At 29.7% G+C, this 22,163-nt stretch overlaps 1 protein-coding gene and 1 long non-coding RNA gene across 2 annotated transcripts in view; one reads left to right on the top strand and one right to left on the bottom strand.

The window, feature by feature from the left end:
- LOC107441526 (cell adhesion molecule Dscam1) overlaps positions 1 to 22,163 on the top strand; it is a 417,585-nt gene that overhangs the window by 185,697 nt on the left and 209,725 nt on the right. The window contains 1 exon segment of the mRNA XM_087153704.1: positions 19,536 to 19,694. Within this exon segment, the coding sequence (XP_087009830.1) occupies positions 19,536 to 19,694 (159 nt within the window).
- LOC147802526 (uncharacterized) lies at positions 6,920 to 7,541 on the bottom strand. Its single transcript, XR_015429894.1, has 2 exons — positions 7,430 to 7,541; positions 6,920 to 7,131 (listed from the first exon to the last, which is right to left on the bottom strand). It is a non-coding gene; the product is annotated as an uncharacterized LOC147802526 (long non-coding RNA).

Genomic DNA, 22,163 nt, shown 5'->3' with positions numbered 1-22,163 from the left:
CAAAAAAAGGAACAGAAAAAAGAATGTTGAATTGGAGATAAAAAAATTAAGTTGGAATGATGCCTTTTAATATACTTAAAATAACAATAAAGTGAATTTATATATTAAAAATGTTTTCTAATGAATACTTGTTAAGTATGCAGAGTTATCAAGAGCATTTGAAAGTCGCTTCTAAAAATGAAGTTATTATTCTAGTCATTAAATATAATTTTAAAACGTAAAGATTTACGTTTCAGATACAGGTGAAATACTTTTGAATTAAAGAGAACTTTTACAGCTAACATAACATTCTGTTTGCCAGACGAGAAGAACTTAATGACTTATTTAATGAAAAAAAGTGAAACTTTAAAACTTTATAAATTAATAAATTTACTACACTACTGGCCATTAAAATTGTTACACGAGGAAGGCGACACCCCACGAACATGGAATTTGCAGGACGGATAAAGCATGTTGTGGTATGCAAATGATCGGTTTATCAGCTCGTTCATACAAAGCAGGCGGTGGTAGTGACACCTACAATGTGTTTAAAAGAAGAGATTGGAGAGTAAGTTTCTCATACAGAAATTGAATTTGAGCGTCGATCATAGGTAAAAAAGGCTTTATTATGCCTCGGGTGAGAAGGAGAAATGCCTACCAGCACGTGTCTGAGCTCGATAGAGGTCGAATTGCAGCCTACCGGAATTGCAGTTTATCGTACCGAAGTATTGCTGCTGGAGTTGGTCGAGATCCCATGACTGTTAGCAGAAGATGGAATCGATGGGTTCATGGGTCATATGGAACGCCGTGCAGCGACCCCCATCTCTAACAGCGAAAAAGACAAACACGTTATTCACGTGACCTTTAGGGACCATACTGCTACGTCACGAACCCTGAGTCAACAAATGGGGTCATTTGCAAGAAAAGTGTTTGCACGAACTGTTCGACGGCGTTTGCAGCAGCATGGACTGTCAGCACGGTGACCAAGGTTTCGGCTACCCATGACACTGCTTCACAAGCAGGAGCGCCTCCAATGGTGTGATCAACGACGAACCTGGAAGCAGGAATGGCATGACTTCGTGTTTTCAGACGAATACAGGTTCTATATACATCATCATGATGGCCGCATCCGTGCTTGGCGACATTGTGGAGAGCGCCCATTGGCAGCTTGCACTCGACATCGTCATACTCGCCCATCACCTGGAGTAGTGGTATGGGGTCCCATTGGATGCACGTCTCGATCATCTGTTGTTCTCATTACCGGCACTTTGAACAGCAGCCATTACATTTCTGATGTGTTAGGGCCAGTTGCTCTGCCTTTTCTTCGAGGCCTTTGCAACGCTACGTTTCAGCAGGACAATGCAAGACCGTATGTTGCCTGCATTGTCCTGACATTCCTTGACACAGAAAATGTTCGCTTGTCCTCCTGGCCAGCTCGTTGTCCTGATCTGTCACTAATTGAAAATGCCTGGTCGATGGTTGCCGAATGACTGGCAAGCCACCACTCGCTAGTCACGACGATCGATGAATTGTCGCATAATGTTGAAGCTACATGCATCTGTTCGACTCGATGCGCAGGAGAATAACTGCTGTTACTGTTGCCAGGAAAGGCTGTCCTAAGTACTGATTCCTCTGGATAGGATAAACCTCTTGAACCTCTAAATATCCTGAAAATCTAATCTCTAATTCTTCCAACTAAAATCTATGTGCCGAATAAATATCATTCTGTTATTTGCATTAGTTCCTGGTGTAGCAATTTCAATGACTAGTTGTGTATATACTTTATAACTTAATTGACTTTGAAATAGATGAAATAAATTTTATAGATTGTTTTCAAGCATAAAATGACTCTCTAAAGGAACTAAATCCATTCACCAGGTGACACCTCAGGTACCTACCTTGTAAAAGAAAATAAAAGCTGACTAAATATAGAAAATTTATAAATATGGTGCCTTACTAAATTTCAAAATTATATGTAGGGCTTTATTTTGAGTTTTAAATTACCATTATGTTGATACTGATTCAGTATCATTTCTGTTGGGTCCAGTATCATTGTGATAGTGAAAGTTTGAACTTTTTCGAAAAGGGCTCTCTAACAGCCAATGACAGCTACTCAAGTAAAGATTTTTTCTCAAAGACGGTATTTTAACGATAGATTGAACTTTACTCGCAGAATGGAACGATCCGTTTAATTTAATGGACAACTCTAATGATTGTACTGGAGCTCATTTAATTTACCCCAACAGTATGTTTCTCGTATTGGAAAGTGAAATCTAATATTGCAGGTAATTTTGAGTAAGGCACTCAGATACGCACTTTTCGAAGTTCCTGGGCTCGTAGGCGCTGAACGCTACACAGTAAAATTCCATGCGTGCTGATAGTGAAAAATGTATTTTGCCCAAAAATTGCCAGGTATTTTGCCCAAAAATTTATTTATTAATGTAATGTATTTATTAGTTTTTAATAAATAATATTTTAAAACTGATCTCATGTTTTAAAACAATCTGTTTTACAGAGTTTAAGGAAAGGTTTATCAAAAAAATATACTATAGGAATAGCGAAGCAATCACTTTTAGAGTGTGGGTTTTAACTAGAAAAAATGACCATTTTTGTAGTTGTCAACATTGATTTTAAAATAATGTTCTTGCCAAAACCAGGCTCAGAGTGAAAGTTATTGTTAAATTTATGAGGCCATTATCGCCAACTAATGCATTCCAGAACTCGTTTTGCCATTGTAGTCAAGCACAATTTATTTAAAAGTTACAAATATCTTTCATATTTTTTCAACACTCTAAAAACTTTTCCTTCAGAATTGAAATTAACGCAATAAAAGGCGTCAGACCATCCAACAATGGTACGGAATTTGTTAAATATAGCGTTAGAGTCAACGAATCGTAGCAAATATCTTAAAAAGGGGATCCTTTTTCTTTCTTCTCTGAACTGAAAGAAACTTGAAAAGAGAACGTTATACTTCTCTCTCCCCATCCAGTTTTTCATTATTTCCGGGAAAGATATAACAATTGCCATCCTTCAAGAAACACTTTTTTGTACTTTAACCAACGCACAAAGATGAAACAGTTCTGGCTCTTGTCCAGCTATCTGGCAATAAGTGAACCTCAAAAGCAATTTTTTATTTGCTTTTCACCCAGCTGAAGTGTGAGGCAGCACAAAACGTTTGTTTTTGCGTGAAAAGGAAAAAACAAATAGTATATGTATCATAAATGGTGAAATTGGAATATTATCCCGAAGCTATTCCATTTTTCAAGAAAAGTGTTCAAAACTGTTTGTTTTCAGCCGTAAAATGTTGATTTTTATGAATGGAATAAATGACTAACATTATATATCTTAGTAAGAAAGCTCATAAAAGTTTCATAGCATAGGGTATTTCCGAAATGAAGAGACAAAGTGTATTTACCACATTCTATGCTGGGTAAATGAAAGACGAAAATAGTGCTTAAAAATTTCTTCTCAATAGCACAGTATTTTTATGAGTTATTCAGTGCCTTAAATGTTTCTGAGATATTAAAACTTTTTATAATGCTTTTTACAAAACTTTATATAACTTATGAGAAACAGTTTGTTACACTTTTGAATAAAATAGTTACTTTGTAATATCATTAAAACTAAACAGACTATCTCTTAACAGGATTTTTTATCTTGCTCTGATTGTTTCTTTATTATTATTTCTAAATATTTTTTATTTTTTTTTAGAGCGAAGATATTGTTTCAAAATATTATCACTTAAAGATATTATCTTTTCAATTAAATGCGTTATCAGTATTTTTTTTAATAACCTTGACTATTTGTTCAAATCTTTTTTGGACGATTCAAATTGAAATTGGTTTTGTAATACCTTTTTAAGATTACGCAATTTAGCATTACGCCAGTCAAGAAACACTTTTTGGACTTAAATCAACGCACGTTACTCTTCAAGGAATATTTATTTTCTAATTAAGGTATCTGCCTGCCTTAAAATGACCGATTTCATCAAATAATTCGAATTTCTGTTTTTTGCATTTTTGAAAAGAATGAACTCTTAGGATTCTAAAAATGCTTTGTTTTTAAAATTTCGATAATTAGAAGCAAAGTTATAGCTGATTTTGAAACCGGAAGTGAGATTCCGAAAAACCGGAAGTGCACTGAAAACGTCAAAATTAATTGTAAACAATGTAGTTTTGAGCCAATAAGAATTTTTTTTTGCTTGTAACGCTATTAAAAATATTAATATTTTTTAATTTTTTTTTATATAATATTAATTAAACGCATGTGGCAACAAATTATGTATAAACTTTTTAAAGGAAGTGAAATTGAATTGCATCAATTTTGATATTTATATTTTCTGTTTGCTATGATGTTTTCAGCGTTCAAATTTGCCACGATCTTATTAAAAAAAGCTTTAATATTAAATTGACGGTAGTTTTAGTTGTTATCTAAGTACTTTTTATTGTTATTTAAGTACTTTTATTTCACTGTTTAGTTATAGTAAACAAATATGCTAACATAGTAAATCTTTTTTCAAAATTATGTACTGTAAAATTTTGTGTTTTCATATGAAAGGCATATCTTATAATGTTTATTTTAAAATAATACAGTTTTTGTTTGAAATAAAGTTAAAAATAATATTAGTGTGTAGTATGAAGTTAATATTTTTAATCATGTAGTTGTGTATACAAAATACAGCGAAAATTAACGCGTCATTTTTGCCTGTTTTATGAAAAAATATAAATATTTAACTATACTACATTCTAAAATGACTTAGGTATTGTTTGCCAATTGATTCTAACAACCTAAAACTGTTTTAGAAGGAGTTTGGTAGTAATTTGCTGTGAATTATTGCATACATAACTAACAATTTGAAAAAAAGAAAATCGCGGGCTCGAGTTACTGTTTGTCGCTCAATAGAAAATTGTTCATAAAAAAAAAGATAATGGATTAAAATGCAAACTGTAAAAAGCAAGAGCTACATAAAGGGCTGAACTACAAATATTATTAAATTAAAGCTTGTTGAATAAGTCTATGTAACTATTTTTGTTTAAGTAAATCTTTAAAAGCGTTTTCTGAAAAACTGTATTTTTTAATATTTTGATTCACGCCAGACACTCATACTCCAAAAGTAATGGAAATTTTCTTATGAAATTTGGTAAAAATGTTATAAACTATATATACTGTGTTTTGAACTAAAACTAAGTTTCTATTTAAATATTTGGTCATGTTACAGGTATATAAACATAAAAAACTATTGAAAAAAATGAAAAAATTGCTGTTTTTCTAGATTTTACCACTTAATTTGGGTAATTTTTAAAATATTCATAAACCTTTAGTTCAGAACACAGATAAGGGTCAAAATAATCTGTACAGAAAAAGAAATTGTATTTTATTCATTTAAATTAAGTGTATGGTGTCTGGCGTAAGCTCTAAATTTCGCTCATTTTAGGCTTAATTTTTCAAATATTTTAAAAACTATGCGATATTCAAAAATATTTCTTCTTGTTTATATCATTTTATGTCACACATGAACCAATAACACATATGTTTTTAAAAAAAAATTAATTTTTAAAAAAAATTTCATCGTACCCAGGCAGTCGCCTTAAAACTACGTACATTTTTTTTTCTCAACATAAGGAAAAAAGGGGAGGAAATTGGATTTCGTACAACTATGTGGAAAAAAAATAACCTCAAAAATAATTTTTATTTGCTTTATACTCAGTTGCAGAAAACGGCAGCACAATAATATATGTATAATCATATATGGCAGTACTTTTACTTTCGTTACTTTTTAAATTTAGTACTTTTACTTGTACGTTCGTTACATTTTTAGGGAAAAAGCACAAGTATTTGTAACGGAAATGTCGAATGAAATCGTTACTTTTTGCTAAACTCGGTAAGCTTTCTAAAAAAATCAAATTGATATCCAATTGTAAAAAAATTATATGTGAAATATAATACTGTAGTACCTTCTAGTGCTCCCGTGGAGTGCTTATTCAGCGTGGCTAAGCACGTTCTGAGAAATTCTCGCAGCAGACTCAGTGACACCACTTTCGAAATGCAATTATTTTGCAAAATGAATAAAAATATTAATTAGCAAGTTATTTTCATTCATTTTCGAGTTTTATGCATTTATTTAATACATTTTAAGTAAAAAATGTTGGATTTTGTTATTACGTTTTTCAATTTTCATTTTGAACTCACTAATAATACATTTTTGTTCATTTTTAGATTAAATATATTTTTACCTAGTACATTCTTTACTAAAATTATGTTTATGGCCGATCTTGTCAAACAACGCCCAGTCAAATCTCTAAGAACTTCAGAACTATTTGTGCTATTGAAAACTATTATAATTACTATTTTATCTCTTGAAAACTCGAAGGTATTAATTTAGCCGCTCATACTAAAATTCGTTTACAAATTTTAATTATTCCGTTAGGCAGAAAAATGTTCGGAAAATGATTTTCTCGCATGACTTCAGCATTAGCCATTGTTACAAATAAAACTGTAGACTGTTCTGTTTTAACTTATACTGCACATTCAATTATTTTTTACTAGCTCAAAAATCATAAGTGATATCGCTTGTTGAGATAAATATACATAGATAAAATATAAGGGAAGCATGTGCGTTTACACATGATGTATCCAAGATATAAGAAACAAGCTGGGATTAACTCGAGAGAGTTAATAATTAAGTGATAAATAAATCACTATATTATAAATTACATATCTTACATTCTTACCTAAATCAAGCAGGTAACTGAAAAGAAATAATTCAATCAAGAAAAATGAATTAAGCTATAAGATAATTACTGCCGGCACGTGGGCATAAGACCGGCGCGTGATCTAAAAAAAGATATATAGTGGAAGCTAAAAAGGAATAGTGAATCCTAGTGAAAGAGAATATTTTAGAAAAAATAACATGGCTCTAGAAAGAAAGACAGAATCAAAATTATAGACAACTTACATAATTTATTGGAGGAATCAAACAACACTAAATACAGTGGTGCAAACACCACATCTTGAAGAAAAGAATTTTACAATTCTGTAAAAGTGGTTTTAAACTTTCACAACGATGTAAATGGATAAAAAACACAAGGAAAATTCCTTGCCCCTGAGTAGAAATTATTTTCTTGCCTACCACATCCAGGCAAGGACAAAAAACTCTCTCTGAAGGAATTAGCCCTAATCCTCGTGAAAAACTACAAAAGAATATCACCCGCACATTCCTTTTTCAACAATCAATCTCTCCCAGCCGCAGTTGCCACACCTGAAAAACAGTTCTAGAAAAAGTCTTTCTACTTGTCTTAGGGCTCTTTTCCACTGCTCCGCCTCTCTCACAAGGCAGTTCTCACTGATTGAGATTCAAGTCAAAGGCAGTTCTCACTGATCGAAATTCATGTCACCCTTCAGGTGTAACATTTCTTTTCTTGCCTACCACATCCAGGCAAGGACAAAAAACTCTCTCTGAAGGAATTAGGGGGGCAAGCCCCCTAATCCTCGTGAAAAACTACAAAAGAATATCACCCGCACATTCCTTTTTCAACAATCAATCTCTCCCAGCCGCAGTTGCCACACCTGAAAAACAGTTCTAGAAAAAGTCTTTCTACTTGTCTTAGGGCTCTTTTCCACTGCTCCGCCTCTCTCACAAGGCAGTTCTCACTGATTGAGATTCAAGTCAAAGGCAGTTCTCACTGATCGAAATTCATGTCACCCTTCAGGTGTAACATTTCTCCTTCTTAGAAGAAAAAAAAAGTTAAAAAAAATTGTGTTCTTCCAATAATAGATATAAGTTGAAATCTGGAGTAATTCATAATACATTAAAGTAAACATCTAACCTCAAAATACTTGTCAACCAATGTTTCAACAAGTTATAATATTCCTGGAATAAATATACACATATACATTCATTGTAAGTTGCTTCTGTCTTTTATATAAAAAATTATTATCATTTACCCTCCTCACTCTCTTTAAAAAATATATATATACACTTCAAAATATTTTCACTTCTCTAAAAAACATATACACTTCACTACCAGAGAATAATGGAAAATCTATTGTTAGTTGTTGCTGCACAGTGTGTTAACAAAATTTTAAAGAACACTTTTACATCATTATCTATAAGTTGTTTCATTTCCCTTCATTATCACATTTTTTTTTATATATACTCTCTTTTTCTAAGATTTACATAGCAGGATATTAAATAAATGTAGTTGACACCATAATTACAAAAGAATTTGCTATCACAGGGATAAATAAAACACTAATAAATGGATATAAAATTGAATATGGCTATAAGAAAATAACCATGAAAGAATTTAAGAAATATTTTTGAACAGGATTATTCTCTATTCAGTGAAATTTGGACCAGCCACATAGCACTAAATACAATTTTATGGCCACTAAAATTTTTAAAAAAATGCCATTCAAAAAACATCACAAATTCAAGTGTAAAAAATTTATCCATTTGAGTTTTATAAATTTAAATTGCAAGTTGTAATCATCAAAATCAACTAATTATTAACATTTAATGAGTCTAAACTACTCTTCTTAATTCACTTTTACACATTAGTATTCAATGCTAATGTCATGTTCTTCTCTATTTATATCATCTTCCAAATTATTTCTTAGCACTTCCTTTTTGAAAAGCTTGCTTACATGGAATTTTTTGAACATGTCTCTTTGTCCATCCTTGATGTGAATTAAGTAATTGTTATTTCTAAACTTTTTTGTTATCCTAAATGGACCTTCATATTTGGGTTCAAGAGAGTTAACACTAGAATTTATTTTTAAATAAATTGTGTCGTCACATTCAAATTTAGGAGTAGGTCTACCCTTAATATATTTCTTATGTTGTTCGAAATACTTATTCTCATTTAGACTTACAATTTCTCTAGTTTCTGATATATGTTCTTTTAATTTTTTGATGTAATTGGAAGGGGTGTCTTCATTTACAACATTAACATTTACATTTAATGGCAGGTTTAGGTTTCTACCAAAAAATAATTCCGCAGGAGTATATCCTGTGACCACATTCACTGAATTATTATAGTGCAGTTTGAAAAACAACAACTTTTCAGTCCATTCCCAAGTATTGTTACACATTGAAGCAATTGCTTCCTTTAAAATTCTGTGAGATCTTTCCACTAATCCATTGGATTTTGGGTAATAATATGAAGTCTTTCTATGCTCAATATTTAAGGTTTTCAAAAAATTTTCAAACTCATTAGAAGTAAAATTGGTACCATTATCACTAATGATTCCCTGAGCTAATCCAAATTTAGAAAAATAATTATTTAAACAAGAAATTATATTAGATGATTTTACATTGGTTAAGGGTATAGCTTCTAAATATCGAGAATAATTGTCAATGATAGTCAATATGAAATTTTTGTTGTCAAGGGACCTAGGTAGTTTTCCAACAACATCAATAGACAAGATTTGTCCAACACTGAGATTACTTTTTTCAATAAATTTTGTTTCTGTACTGTTTGCTTTAGGTTTATTTGCAAGACAAGCATCACATGCCTCAATAAAATTTTGAGTATCAGCTAACATACCATACCAAGAATAGTTTCTCTTCATTAAATTGTATGTTTTAAAAATACCAAAATGGGTGGCATGAGCTGCTTTAAGTATTTCACCTCTAAGAGATATGGGTACAAATATCCTATTAATAGTTTTATGAGGATGCTTAGGAGGTTTAATTCTTATCATGAGTACACCACTATCATTCAAAAAAAATTTTTTAGTTGTGAATTTATCATTGATTTTAAGTTTTTCTAAAATTTCCTTAGTCTTTTTACAATTTTGTTGACATTTAATTATATTCTCAATTTTAAGATTATCATTTACCTCAAATATATTAAGATTATTCACTACAGTTTTAGTAATGGGCACTCGAGAAAGATAATCAGCAGGATTTTTTAAGCCCTCTATATGTTTAATTTGATAATTGAATTCCTCAAGATACATTAACCACCTGCTTACAATTTCGGGTTGTTTCTCCAACTTAATATGAAATGTTAATGCCTTAGCATCAGTTAAAATTATGAATTCTTTTCCATAAAAATGTTGATGAAAGTGTTTGACTGAATCAACAATAGCTAAAAGCTCTCGCCTAATGGATGGGTATTTTGATTCTGCATAAGTTAATTGTCTGGAGTAAAATTCAATAGGTACAAATTTATTATTGATCTTTTGCATTAAAATGCCACATAATGAACTATTAGAAGCATCAGTTACAAGATAGAATTTTTCATCTTCAATTATATTTCTGATAGTAGGTTTAAGTAATAACTGCTCTGATATGAATTCAAAAGCTGTTTGACATTCTTTACTCCAATTATACTCAACATTTTTCTTAGTTAGGTTTACAATGGGTTTAACAATCTCAGAAAAGTTATAAATTAAATGCCTAAAGTAATTAACCATGCCCAAAAATGTTTGGACTTGTTTAACATCTTTCGGTACAGGAAAGTTAACTATTTTTTTTACATTATCAGGAGCTGGTGAAAAACCATTAGCATTAAGATTAAAACCTAAATATGTAATTTCAGATTTGCATATCTGAATTTTAGCTGGATCTAACGTTAAGTTGAATTTTTTTAGTCTATCAAAAACTTTTACTAATAATTCTATCATTTCCTCTATGGAATTAGCAGCAATTACAATGTCATCTAGAAAAAATTGAACATTGGATCCTTTAATGTCATCTAAGCACTTAGATATAAGATTATGAAAATAGGATGTACTGTTTCGGGAACCAAATGGTAATCGAGTAGGTTGAAAGTTACCAATCTCACAACAAAATGCAAGTTTGGACCTATCTTGCTCTTGCAGTTGCAATTGAAAGAATGCACTTTTTAAATCCAGAACAGTATATAGAGCTTTACCAGAAATACTATGTAAGATGTCATTAATCTTAGGTAAGCAGATTTTAAATGTCTCAGTTACAGAGTTCAATAAACGATAATCAATTACCATGCGAAATTTTTGAACATTAGGGTCATTTACATAAGGTTTCTTCTTTACAAAAATTACAGGAAAGCAGTAGCTCGAAGATGATGGTTCAATTATGCCTGCATCTAATAAATTTTGAATTTCCCTTTTAGCAAAACTTTTGGCAATGTTGGGAATGGGATACGGTTTAGTTTGAATGGGAAATTGATGTAACAATTTAAATTCAGGTACCACAGCATTCGTGGAACCTAAAGTAGCATAAGATTTTGAAAACACCTCAGAATTATTCATTAAAATTTTAAGTATCTTATTTGCATCTTCATCATTTAAATGTTTTACATCAAAATCATTAGCCTGAATTTCTTTTTTTCTTAGTTCATGAATTTCTTCCAAGTTTAAATTATTAATTTGGAGTTGTTTCCTTTCAGTAGGTCTAATTATATCCTCATCTTTAATTTTGTACACTTTTCCAATTTTAGTACCTTTGTTTACAATTATTTTTCTATCAGTATTATTCTCAATAATAGTTGCAAAGTCTTTATCATTAACTACATTAATAGATTCCTGAATAGTATATTTAAGCTTATTTACATTTGGATGAAATAAAATTTGTTTACAATTTTCAATACCCTGAGATAAACTAAGTTTTATTAATGTTTGAACATTAGGTTCAATAATGATCTTCTCAGGTGCATAAGCAAATATATCTTTAGTGATTTGTACATTATTAATAATATTATTTATAACACAAGGAGTATCTTCAAAAAAATCAAAAGATTCGTGTCCCATGATCAACTGTTTATTGGGTATGTCCAAGATAATTTTATTATGTTGGATAAAATCATATCCCAATATAATCTTATATTTGTAACGCCAAGAATTTTGAGTCACAAAAAATGTATTATTAAACCATTTAGAGTTAATTTTAAATTTGGAGGATATAGCTGTCATGTATGGTACAGTATTATTGTCCAATGTGTGTATTCGAACAGATCTAGATAAGTAGTTGACTTTAGTTTTTTCTTTTATTGTATTTACAGTTGAGGGATCAATTAGACTGAGATTTGCACCAGTGTCCAATAAAGCAGGTATAGATAAATCATTAAATTTTAAAATTATGATAGGAAGAGAGTCCGTATTCTTTTCATCATTACAGGTCATTAAATGCTTATTCGGTATATTAATTTCCTCATTATTTTCTTTATCACAATTTATCATTAATTCTTCCTTCTTTCTATTCACTTGATTACTGTTACTAATCTGTTCATTTATTATTTGATTTTGTTCTGAATTATCTTTATTTTGATTAACATTAAAATTATAATTTTCACATTGAATTTCAGCATCTCTTTTACCTTTATTTTTTTTGTCACAAAATTTTCGATTTGAATTTTGCTTATTTGTGTTTTGTTTACAAATTTTTTTTTGATCAATTAATACATTAACATTAGAATTAGAATTGGTTCTTGCAGACATTAATTTCTTCCAATTACTACAAGAACCATTGACTAGTTTAAATTACCTCGTCTGTTATTATTACTATGATTGCCCCTATTCCTATAATTTCTACCAAATCCTCTTCGAAAATTTGTTCTATCATACGGTTTAAACTTCCTGTTATTATTTCTATTTACATTGGTTGGGTAATACCAACAGTCAGTCGTAAGGTGTCTTTTGCAACAAATGTGACAAGAAATACTCTGTGAGTTAGATGCATTTGATTGAGCAATATTATTTACAGCTTTTACATTAGATAAATTCTCAATTTTTTTTGTTAATTCCTCAATTCTCTTATTACTTTCAATTTGGCTTTTGAGCATCAACTCTATTTCAGTCGATTTTGTCAGATTATTAAGATGATGATCATTTAAATTTAGAGCATTTTCAACATCCTTTGCAATTTTACCTATTTCTTGAAAATTAGTAGCACCTCTCTTCATCACCTCTACTCTAATATCGGGTCTCATGCTATCCAGAAGTTTTTGAGATTTCATTTTAAGAGCCAGATTTAAAGTCTCACTATTACTATCCTTGTTTATCTCCAAGTATTCATTCGTAGTCCTATCCACTTCCTCAATTAAATCTCTAATCGATTGATTAGGTTTTTGACTCAATGAGTTAAATTTACTCTGTGATTCAGCAAAGTTAGTTTTTTTTGAAAATTTTTCTTTCAATAGTTTAACTAATTCATTGTACTCGTCATCTGGGTTGATTTTAGCCTCGCTTATTACTTTTAACGCGTTACCTGACAGATTTAATTTTAAGATTAAAGCTTTTTTCCTGATGTCCCACTTCTCTAAATCAGCAATTTGTTCAAGATTATTCAAAAAGAAATTCAAATTTTCATCTATAGTACCGGTAAAGATTTGCAAAGAGCTGGCTAGAGAATACATATTTTTAGCCATATTAATTATTAATTACATACAATGCACACATATAAAACAAATTACTTAAATATAAGTATACACTGTTAAAAATTAAAATCAACTGATACTTATTAATTTTGTATGAGACATATTATTTCCTATATTTGTATTCATTCATTTTCATTGTATCGATAAAATACATAATATCTCATATTTAAAATAAATAATGTATACAAAATTAAAACCTTGACAATTATTTAAAAATTGTCAGCATTATTTACATCACAAAAACAATGAAGAGAGTGAGAAAAATAAATGATGAATAAAATATTGATTATGAATATGAATTCAGCCATGAATTAAATTTAAGTTTAATGCCAAAATCCCAAGATTCACTGAGAAATTAAACCAGGTTCGAAAACCAAAACGGCGCCACATGATATCGCTTGTTGAGATAAATATACATAGATAAAATATAAGGGAAGCATGTGCGTTTACACATGATGTATCCAAGATATAAGAAACAAGCTGGGATTAACTCGAGAGAGTTAATAATTAAGTGATAAATAAATCACTATATTATAAATTACATATCTTACATTCTTACCTAAATCAAGCAGGTAACTGAAAAGAAATAATTCAATCAAGAAAAATGAATTAAGCTATAAGATAATTACTGCCGGCACGTGGGCATAAGACCGGCGCGTGATCTAAAAAAAGATATATAGTGGAAGCTAAAAAGGAATAGTGAATCCTAGTGAAAGAGAATATTTTAGAAAAAATAACATGGCTCTAGAAAGAAAGACAGAATCAAAATTATAGACAACTTACATAATTTATTGGAGGAATCAAACAACACTAAATACAGTGGTGCAAACACCACATCTTGAAGAAAAGAATTTTACAATTCTGTAAAAGTGGTTTTAAACTTTCACAACGATGTAAATGGATAAAAAACACAAGGAAAATTCCTTGCCCCTGAGTAGAAATTATTTTCTTGCCTACCACATCCAGGCAAGGACAAAAAACTCTCTCTGAAGGAATTAGGGGGGCAAGCCCCCTAATCCTCGTGAAAAACTACAAAAGAATATCACCCGCACATTCCTTTTTCAACAATCAATCTCTCCCAGCCGCAGTTGCCACACCTGAAAAACAGTTCTAGAAAAAGTCTTTCTACTTGTCTTAGGGCTCTTTTCCACTGCTCCGCCTCTCTCACAAGGCAGTTCTCACTGATTGAGATTCAAGTCAAAGGCAGTTCTCACTGATCGAAATTCATGTCACCCTTCAGGTGTAACAATAAGGCTATCTGAAACACCGTGTTTGCTTTGTTTATGCTTGTCTTTTAAAGCGCGTTTCTATAGAGTAAAACAATTTTAAATCAATGGTAATTTAAATAAATAAAAATAATAAGCTAAAAATTAAAATCAAAAGATAAAATTTCTTTTTCGGGCAAATCCATAAAAAGTTTGATATTAAAATTATATTTGATTTTAAAATTATATTATACTGTTATATTATAAAATTATATTACAATATTCTTCCGAATTTAAAAATAAATTAATGTCCATAACTTTCAAAATTAAAAATAATTAAATAAATAACAACAATTTTGCAAAAACGTTAAAGAACATAAGAATATCATTCAATAAAATTTTAGGTTACTTTGAATTTTCGATTTCCTAGAAATGTACTTTTAAATCGTTACTTTTTTTGTTTAGTACTTGTACTTTTACTTGTACTTTTTACTCGTTACTTATTTTAAAAATACTTGTACTTTTACTCGTTACTTTTTAAAAGTAACGTTGTCATATATGTGTATAATACAAATATCACAATAGCACAAATATCACAGCAGCACAATATATATGTATAATACAATGTATCATAAATGGATGAGTCCCGCAGTGGACTGATCGTTAAGACACGGTTCCCAGCAGATCACCGAAGTCAAGCATCACTGGCTGCTGTCAGTGTGCGGGTGGGTGACCACTTGTATCAGTCTGTGTAGGGACCGAAGGTGAGCGATACTGGTCCTCGTTTAACTGTGCTACCGTAAAGTGCTCGACTTCGCGCGCAGGTCGTCAGGCTACCGAAGCGGGGGGGCCATCCCCTCCGCAGAGGATCAAAATTGTGATGGCATGTCTTCGGATCATCCTCCGGGATGTTTCCCAGACCGTCGCAAATAGCCCATTGTGCAGCTCTAGTGCGACGTAAATTAACAACAACATAAATGGATGAATTTGAATATTGCCTCGAGCCAACATTGTTAAAAATTCTGGATCGAAATATGGTAAAAAGTACCGGCATTCAGGGTATCGGTATTTCTCATCAAAAAATCCAGTTTTACTGGAACTTGCTACGCAACAAAAATATTTTTTCAGTAATAATTACCGTAAAATCACTTAATATTTCTAGTTAATATTACTGAAATTATTACGGTTTAGTATTTTACGGTAAAAATGATTCAGTTATTTCCCTCCTATTATCTTTATTTTATTTCTTAAAGGAAAAAATTAGTATTAATTAATTTAATTCGTATTTTGAGACTTTTTTTACTCTTCCTACAGGTTCCATCACCATGAGACATAACCACTCATTTAGTAATACTAATTACAAAACTTAAAAGTAAATTTTACCGACAAAGTGTTTTTAATGCCATGTTCTAAAGTATCATGATAAAGTTACCAAATGTTACCAACTTTTAACTAATTTGCTGCCAAACTTATGGTAAAAATCCTTTTTTTATGGTAAAAGAACGAACTTTATTGTTAATTTTTCCAAAATCATTGCTGAAGCGCTTCGGTAAAAAGTTACAGATTTCGTTTCTCCTTAGAACCAGAAATACAGTAACCGCACTTTTTTCTCTCAGTGAACAAGAAAGGCAAAAAATGGTGTTAATCGTATTTAAAAAAATATTTCTTGAATAATAAATATAAATTATTTTTATGAGTTGTTCAATGATTTAAATATTGCAAACGTGTTTAAAACCATGGCCATCAATAGATGGAGAATCCCAGTGTCTGATCGGTCCTGAAGAAAACTACTAGTTGGGACGGCTCTGGCAAGCTGTCATGCTGATGAAATATAAAAAGCATTAAAATTTTCGATATTAATTTTAAAAATAGTGTTGCATTTGATTATAGTTTATTCTGTATCTTAAACAAAACGCAATGATCTCTTGATTTTATTCAAATAAAAATTTTAACATATTTGCTAAAAGGAAGCAAAATATTTATTTTTTTATCAGTCGTATTTTTGATGATTTGTGTTAACTGAATTAATACTATATCTATTAACCTGAAGTCGTTTTTGAATCCAATAATATTATTCCTCATATTAATTTTTTTAATACTTTTTGAAGGTTATTCAGAGAAAAAAAATTTTGGCATTTTTTCTTCATAGAATATCAAAATATTTATCTCAATCAGTTTTTTTTAATAACACAATATTGAAAGCGTTAAGTTTGTTAGTGTACTAGATATATTCTAATTAATTAGCTTAAAATGCAAACAAATGTTGCTAATATATATATACAAATACCTCATTTTATTCTGTTACATTTTTTTCAGAACTTTACATATTATTACTGCTATGAGTTGAAATCGATTATAACGAAACAAATAGATACTATATACATTAGTAAAAAGTAGTTATACTATTTCTTATAGGTTACTCAAAACATTCTATCTGCGGGTCTGCAAGACAAATTATGCCACTAAATGTTCCTTTTTGAGTGAATGTTAAGTTTCTACTAGTGAACAACCAAACACATTTCTCAAAATGTGTCATATTGATTGAAGTTAAATAATTATGAAAATCTATTTAAATATCTCTACGTGAAACAAATTTTGAATAAGTAAAATGCCTGAATTTTACTTGCAATTCTACTTTTAATTAGTTTTTCGAAACTTTTATCGAAAAGTGTTATTTTCATAATTCAATTAATATGTGTTTACAAATACTTTATCCTTTCTTATTGAAATGAAATTCTTTAATTAGAATTTTAATATGGAATGACAGAAAATTTTTGAATTAATTGAATTACTTTTATTTCAGTTTTTGGTTTTCTTTTCATATTATTCTCAGTTATTTAATTAATTAATATAATTATTTTCGTTTAAAAAAATAATATTTTCCACTGCTCTATTCAAATATAGAAAGTAAAACTTAATCTTGGTTTCGTTAATAAAGGAATGATTTCGTTAATTAAGGCTCTCTGAATCGTAAGATTGGATAAAATTTCAATATCATATATTTTTATGAAATGGATATTGGATATTAGAGTATAATATCTATATTTCTTCGTGTTCTGAGTTTCGAGTAAACGTATCTATTTTCGACTTTCTGATAAAATTCTATATATCTCTACTATATATACGTCTTTTAAAGCATGTTTCTAAAAGAAAGAGTCAATCTAAGCAACCCAAATCCTAAGTAACGTAAGATGAAATATTTTTGATAGAACAGAAAGCTTCTAAGAAATAGTAGGACTTACATATTTTTTTTCTTCATAAATCGGATAAATACAATGTCTGGAATTCGACAACCAATAAAACGGAACATAATATTGAGAAAAAATTCCCAAAATACTTCAATTTATTAATCTTGATTCCTTTTGGAAGCTCACGGGGTTATATGTCACTGACAGTTAGAATCGGACGTTTCTCCATTTATCATTGGAAATCTATTTGAGATCCCTCTTTAAAGCATGATATATTTCCAATATTTTAGTAACAGCCACATTTTTATTCTCTGATGTCTTTTCTCAATTATACGTAAAATAAATACAATAATGCATTGAGTTGGTGTAGACTATACACTTTGGTATCAAACTATATTTTTGCTTTATATTGTTTGCAATAGTATGTGTGGTTATCAAGACCACTTTAATGGAAGATTTTATTAAATATGTTTGCTGACAACACGGCATTCAAAAGCTGAAATTTTCAATAATATGCAATTGTCTCAGCAGTGTTTAACTTACAGTGTTTAGTATAATAACGAGTTAAGACATGTTAAGCTCTAAAAGAAGGAGGTTGTGCCAAAAAACACACCATAAATAAATCCGGATTAATTTCCTTTATAAAGTAGCAGCTTTTTATATCTTAACTTTTTTCAGATTTTTGATTAAATTCTTCAATTCCAAAAACTAACGTTTTCCGTTTTGTTGAAAATATTCTTATATAAATAAAAGAAATAATTAAAGACGAACCATTAACTATATCATTAAGACTTAGTATACTTTCTTTAAAATGAATTAGTAAGTTTTTAAAACTTTAAAAAAACTTTTACTCTGCAAAAAATTCCAGAACAAATAACGATATAAAGTACCGGCACTTTAGTTGCCTTATTCATAAAATCCATTTACCAGTTAAGTCTACCGTATGTACTGCAATTTTTACAGTAGTATTTATTTAAATAGAAGGATTTACTGTAATTATACCGTAAAAATTACCATGCATCAGATTTTTGTTCCGTAACACGTTCCAGTAAAAATTGATTTTGCAGTAAAAAGTACCAGCACCCTAAGATGCTGTAATTTTAGCCTTCCTTTCAAACAATAACATTTTCAATAGAGTTTTTCACTTTTAATATCTCATCTACTTTCAGGCTTTTCTTAAAATTCCTAAATTTCCGAAACGAATATATTTTGTTTTGTAGAAATGAATTCTTATACAAATAAACTACGTTATTAAAGACGAATAATAAATTTTGTCTATAAGGCTTTTTTTAATTTGGGTTTTAAAATAAAAAGACATAATTAGTTTTTAAAACTCTTAAAATACTTTTATACTATGAAAATCTCCAGATTAAATTACTATATTAAGTGATTGCACTTTGGGTGCATCATCCGTAAAATCCATTCATGCAGTTAAATCTCATAACATAATTTTTACGGTAATATTTGTTTAATTGGAGTGATTCAGTGATATAACCAGTAGATTGTACTGTAAAAATTAAATGGTTATATCATGTTTTCTTATTCCGTATATCTTCGGGTAAAATTGGATTTCAAGGTAAATAGTAATGCCACCCTAAGTGCCGGTATTTTTAAGTTTGAATTAATCATAAAGAAGGCTTCGTACTAGTGAAGTGCTTTCAAAAAGGAATTAAAAATTATTTGTGCTTGATAGTAAATAAAAAAAATCTTTTGATTAAAAGTATCAACTATATAGTTATCATTGATAAAAATGTTATCAAGTGTGCAAACTTTTTTTAAATATCTTTATCATCTTTTAGATACCACACTTTTATCTGGAGGACAAAGGCTTTCAGATCATAGGAATGGAACACTATCTATTGCTCAAGCTACCAAAGATGATCAGGGCTGGTATCATTGCGAAGTTATAGGAAATCAGGCAGAAAAAGCTACTGGATCTATTTTTATACGTGTAGTTGGTAAGCTGATATCGTGATCTCCAATAAAAGATCCAGTATACGTATCTTCACAAATAAATTATATTTCCCTTTATAGCTTTAGCCTGCAGTTCATAGTTATCGACGTAAGACGAAAAGCATTAATTTCACTACCGATCAATGTCCTTTTACTCCAAAATTAAATATTTATTTTTTGAAAAAATCATAGCTTTTATCTTATATGTTATTTTAATTCAAAGATTTTGTATAAAATTTAATTACATTAGAAGGATAGCTATTATTAAATTAAAAAGAACAATCAATGATAAACATTTATTGAAATCTATTTCTTGCATGGATTTATATTTGGATAAATGAATTTCCTAATTGTGTGCAACGATTTTTCTATTTACTTAAAAATAATTTAAATCATGGCGAAATACGAAAAAATTAAAATTATAGGGCAAACTATACTATAGAACAAACTATAGGGACCGTACTTCCTAAATTGCACATACCCTCTATCTTTAGGGAGGCGATCAAAAATTTTAATCCCTCAAAATAAAAGCATGTATATTCCGAGAAAATACGTTTTTGTGTCCGATTCCTTAACTTAAAATATGGTGTATGTTGATTAGTCCTAGAACGTGAAGATCCGATCATTAGATCTTAAGTTATCTAGGGTATTCCTTTTTATGTTTCGAGCTCTGTACAAGTTTAAAAACATTATACTTAACATGAGGTCATAAAAAAATTATGACCAACTTCTAGGGGTGTTACGTAACATCATTAGTATTAAACTTGCATTTGAATCCATGCCCGAAAATTTAATCATATGAACGATTCCCTATTATGGCCTACTCAGAAGCACACGAAGAAACAGTTCATAATAAGTATAGGGATGCATGACAATATTTCCGGGCATAGGCTCTTATGTAATTTTAGTCCTTATTATTTCCCCTGATTCCACTAGAAGCTTGTAGAATTATTCATGCAACCCATCTATAACATATAATGTTTTTAAACTTTTACAGTTCGACGAAGAATAGACATAACAGTTATCGAACCAACCCCAAATGAAAAAAACCTATTGTAGATTTGAAAACAGCGCAAGTATCTAAGACAAAGTATCTAAAGACTTGCTAAAAATCTCATGCTGTAGAAACCAAAAACAGATAATTTTTTTTCTGCAAGCGATATTTTCATGAAAAGCTTAACACTGATTGTTTTTCTTTAACTAACCTGGTATCAAATAATGGGATTAGCTAAAATTTTGCCACTAACCAAATATTTTAACTATTTCTACTGTGTATAATTACAGAATTAGCATATTTTTTTGTGTGAACTTTATGCATCCATTTAAGTAAGCCCAGCAGTGATGATTTTCTGCTACATCTATAATTCTGATAGTTTTAGTTTATTTTAGTAATAAAATAAATTTATTCTGGAAATAACTTAAAAAAATAAAGAGGATTTAAGACAACTAAACATTATCATAAGTAAATTTAAAAAAAGTAATTAATTACAAGCTTTAATGCTTAAAAATGCTTAGTTTAAACAAGAATAAAATGCGGTATTGCATGAAAAAGAAGCTAGTTTTTTTATTAATCACTGCTTTAAATTCATTTTATTTCAAAACCTTTTAATTTTCTTCATTAATACCTTTTCAAAGAAATTATGCATGGAGTACAATATTCTCGCGAAAGACAATTTAAACATAACAAACGAATTAATCCTACTACCTTAGTATACTAAAAAACAGATCATTACCATATTTACCGGGCGAACCACGAGTCCATAAAGATCTTGAAAATTATTCTTAAAGACGAAGAATGCCGAACTTTCCCATGTTTATTCACGCTCTCAAGATTAACGTTAAGTCATGCAAGAAATCAATTACGGGAAGGTATTTTAGAAGTTTCTAGAACTAATGAACTTTACGCAAAGACGGATAAGCAAAACCTCTAATGAATAGTAAACAATACCGTGAAAGAATTTCATTTTTATTTAAAATTTAGAGACTCCTGTAACAAAAAAAAGGAAATATAAAAATATTTTTATTCGCAATTTTTGCGCTTCGCTTAGAAATGCTATTGTTAAATTAAAACTACAATATTTGTATAATTAACTATACTCTTTGCTATAGGTTTTGTATTAAATTTTTAAAATAAATGTGTACTGTTTGAAAAAGTTCTTTTGTGTAAAATAAGATCAAATTCTGTTAAAAGGAATCATTTGGCCTTAGGAATAGTTTAACGTGTCATTAACTAAGAGCGATATTTTTTTCTGCATTTTAAAACCTTACTTCATTGATATCTTTTGAGATTATACAGGCATTATTCAGAAATTTGTTTTTTTATAAGTGGTTTAATTGCCTGTATTTTAAATTCTTTCCAAATTTTCTTTAATAATCTACAAAAATTACAAACATTAAAAACAATGTGCTAAATAGATTAATTTTAAATTATCAATGTTTTAATAATTAGATAAGTAATGCATAACATGGAACAA

This window comes from Parasteatoda tepidariorum, chromosome 10 (assembly GCF_982258835.1).
Source record: "Parasteatoda tepidariorum strain Cologne lab strain chromosome 10, Ptep-v5.0, whole genome shotgun sequence".
Taxonomy (NCBI): domain Eukaryota; kingdom Metazoa; phylum Arthropoda; class Arachnida; order Araneae; family Theridiidae; genus Parasteatoda; species Parasteatoda tepidariorum.
The sequence above is the reverse complement of the archived record's forward strand: the minus strand, read 5'-3'. Positions and strand labels throughout refer to the sequence as shown.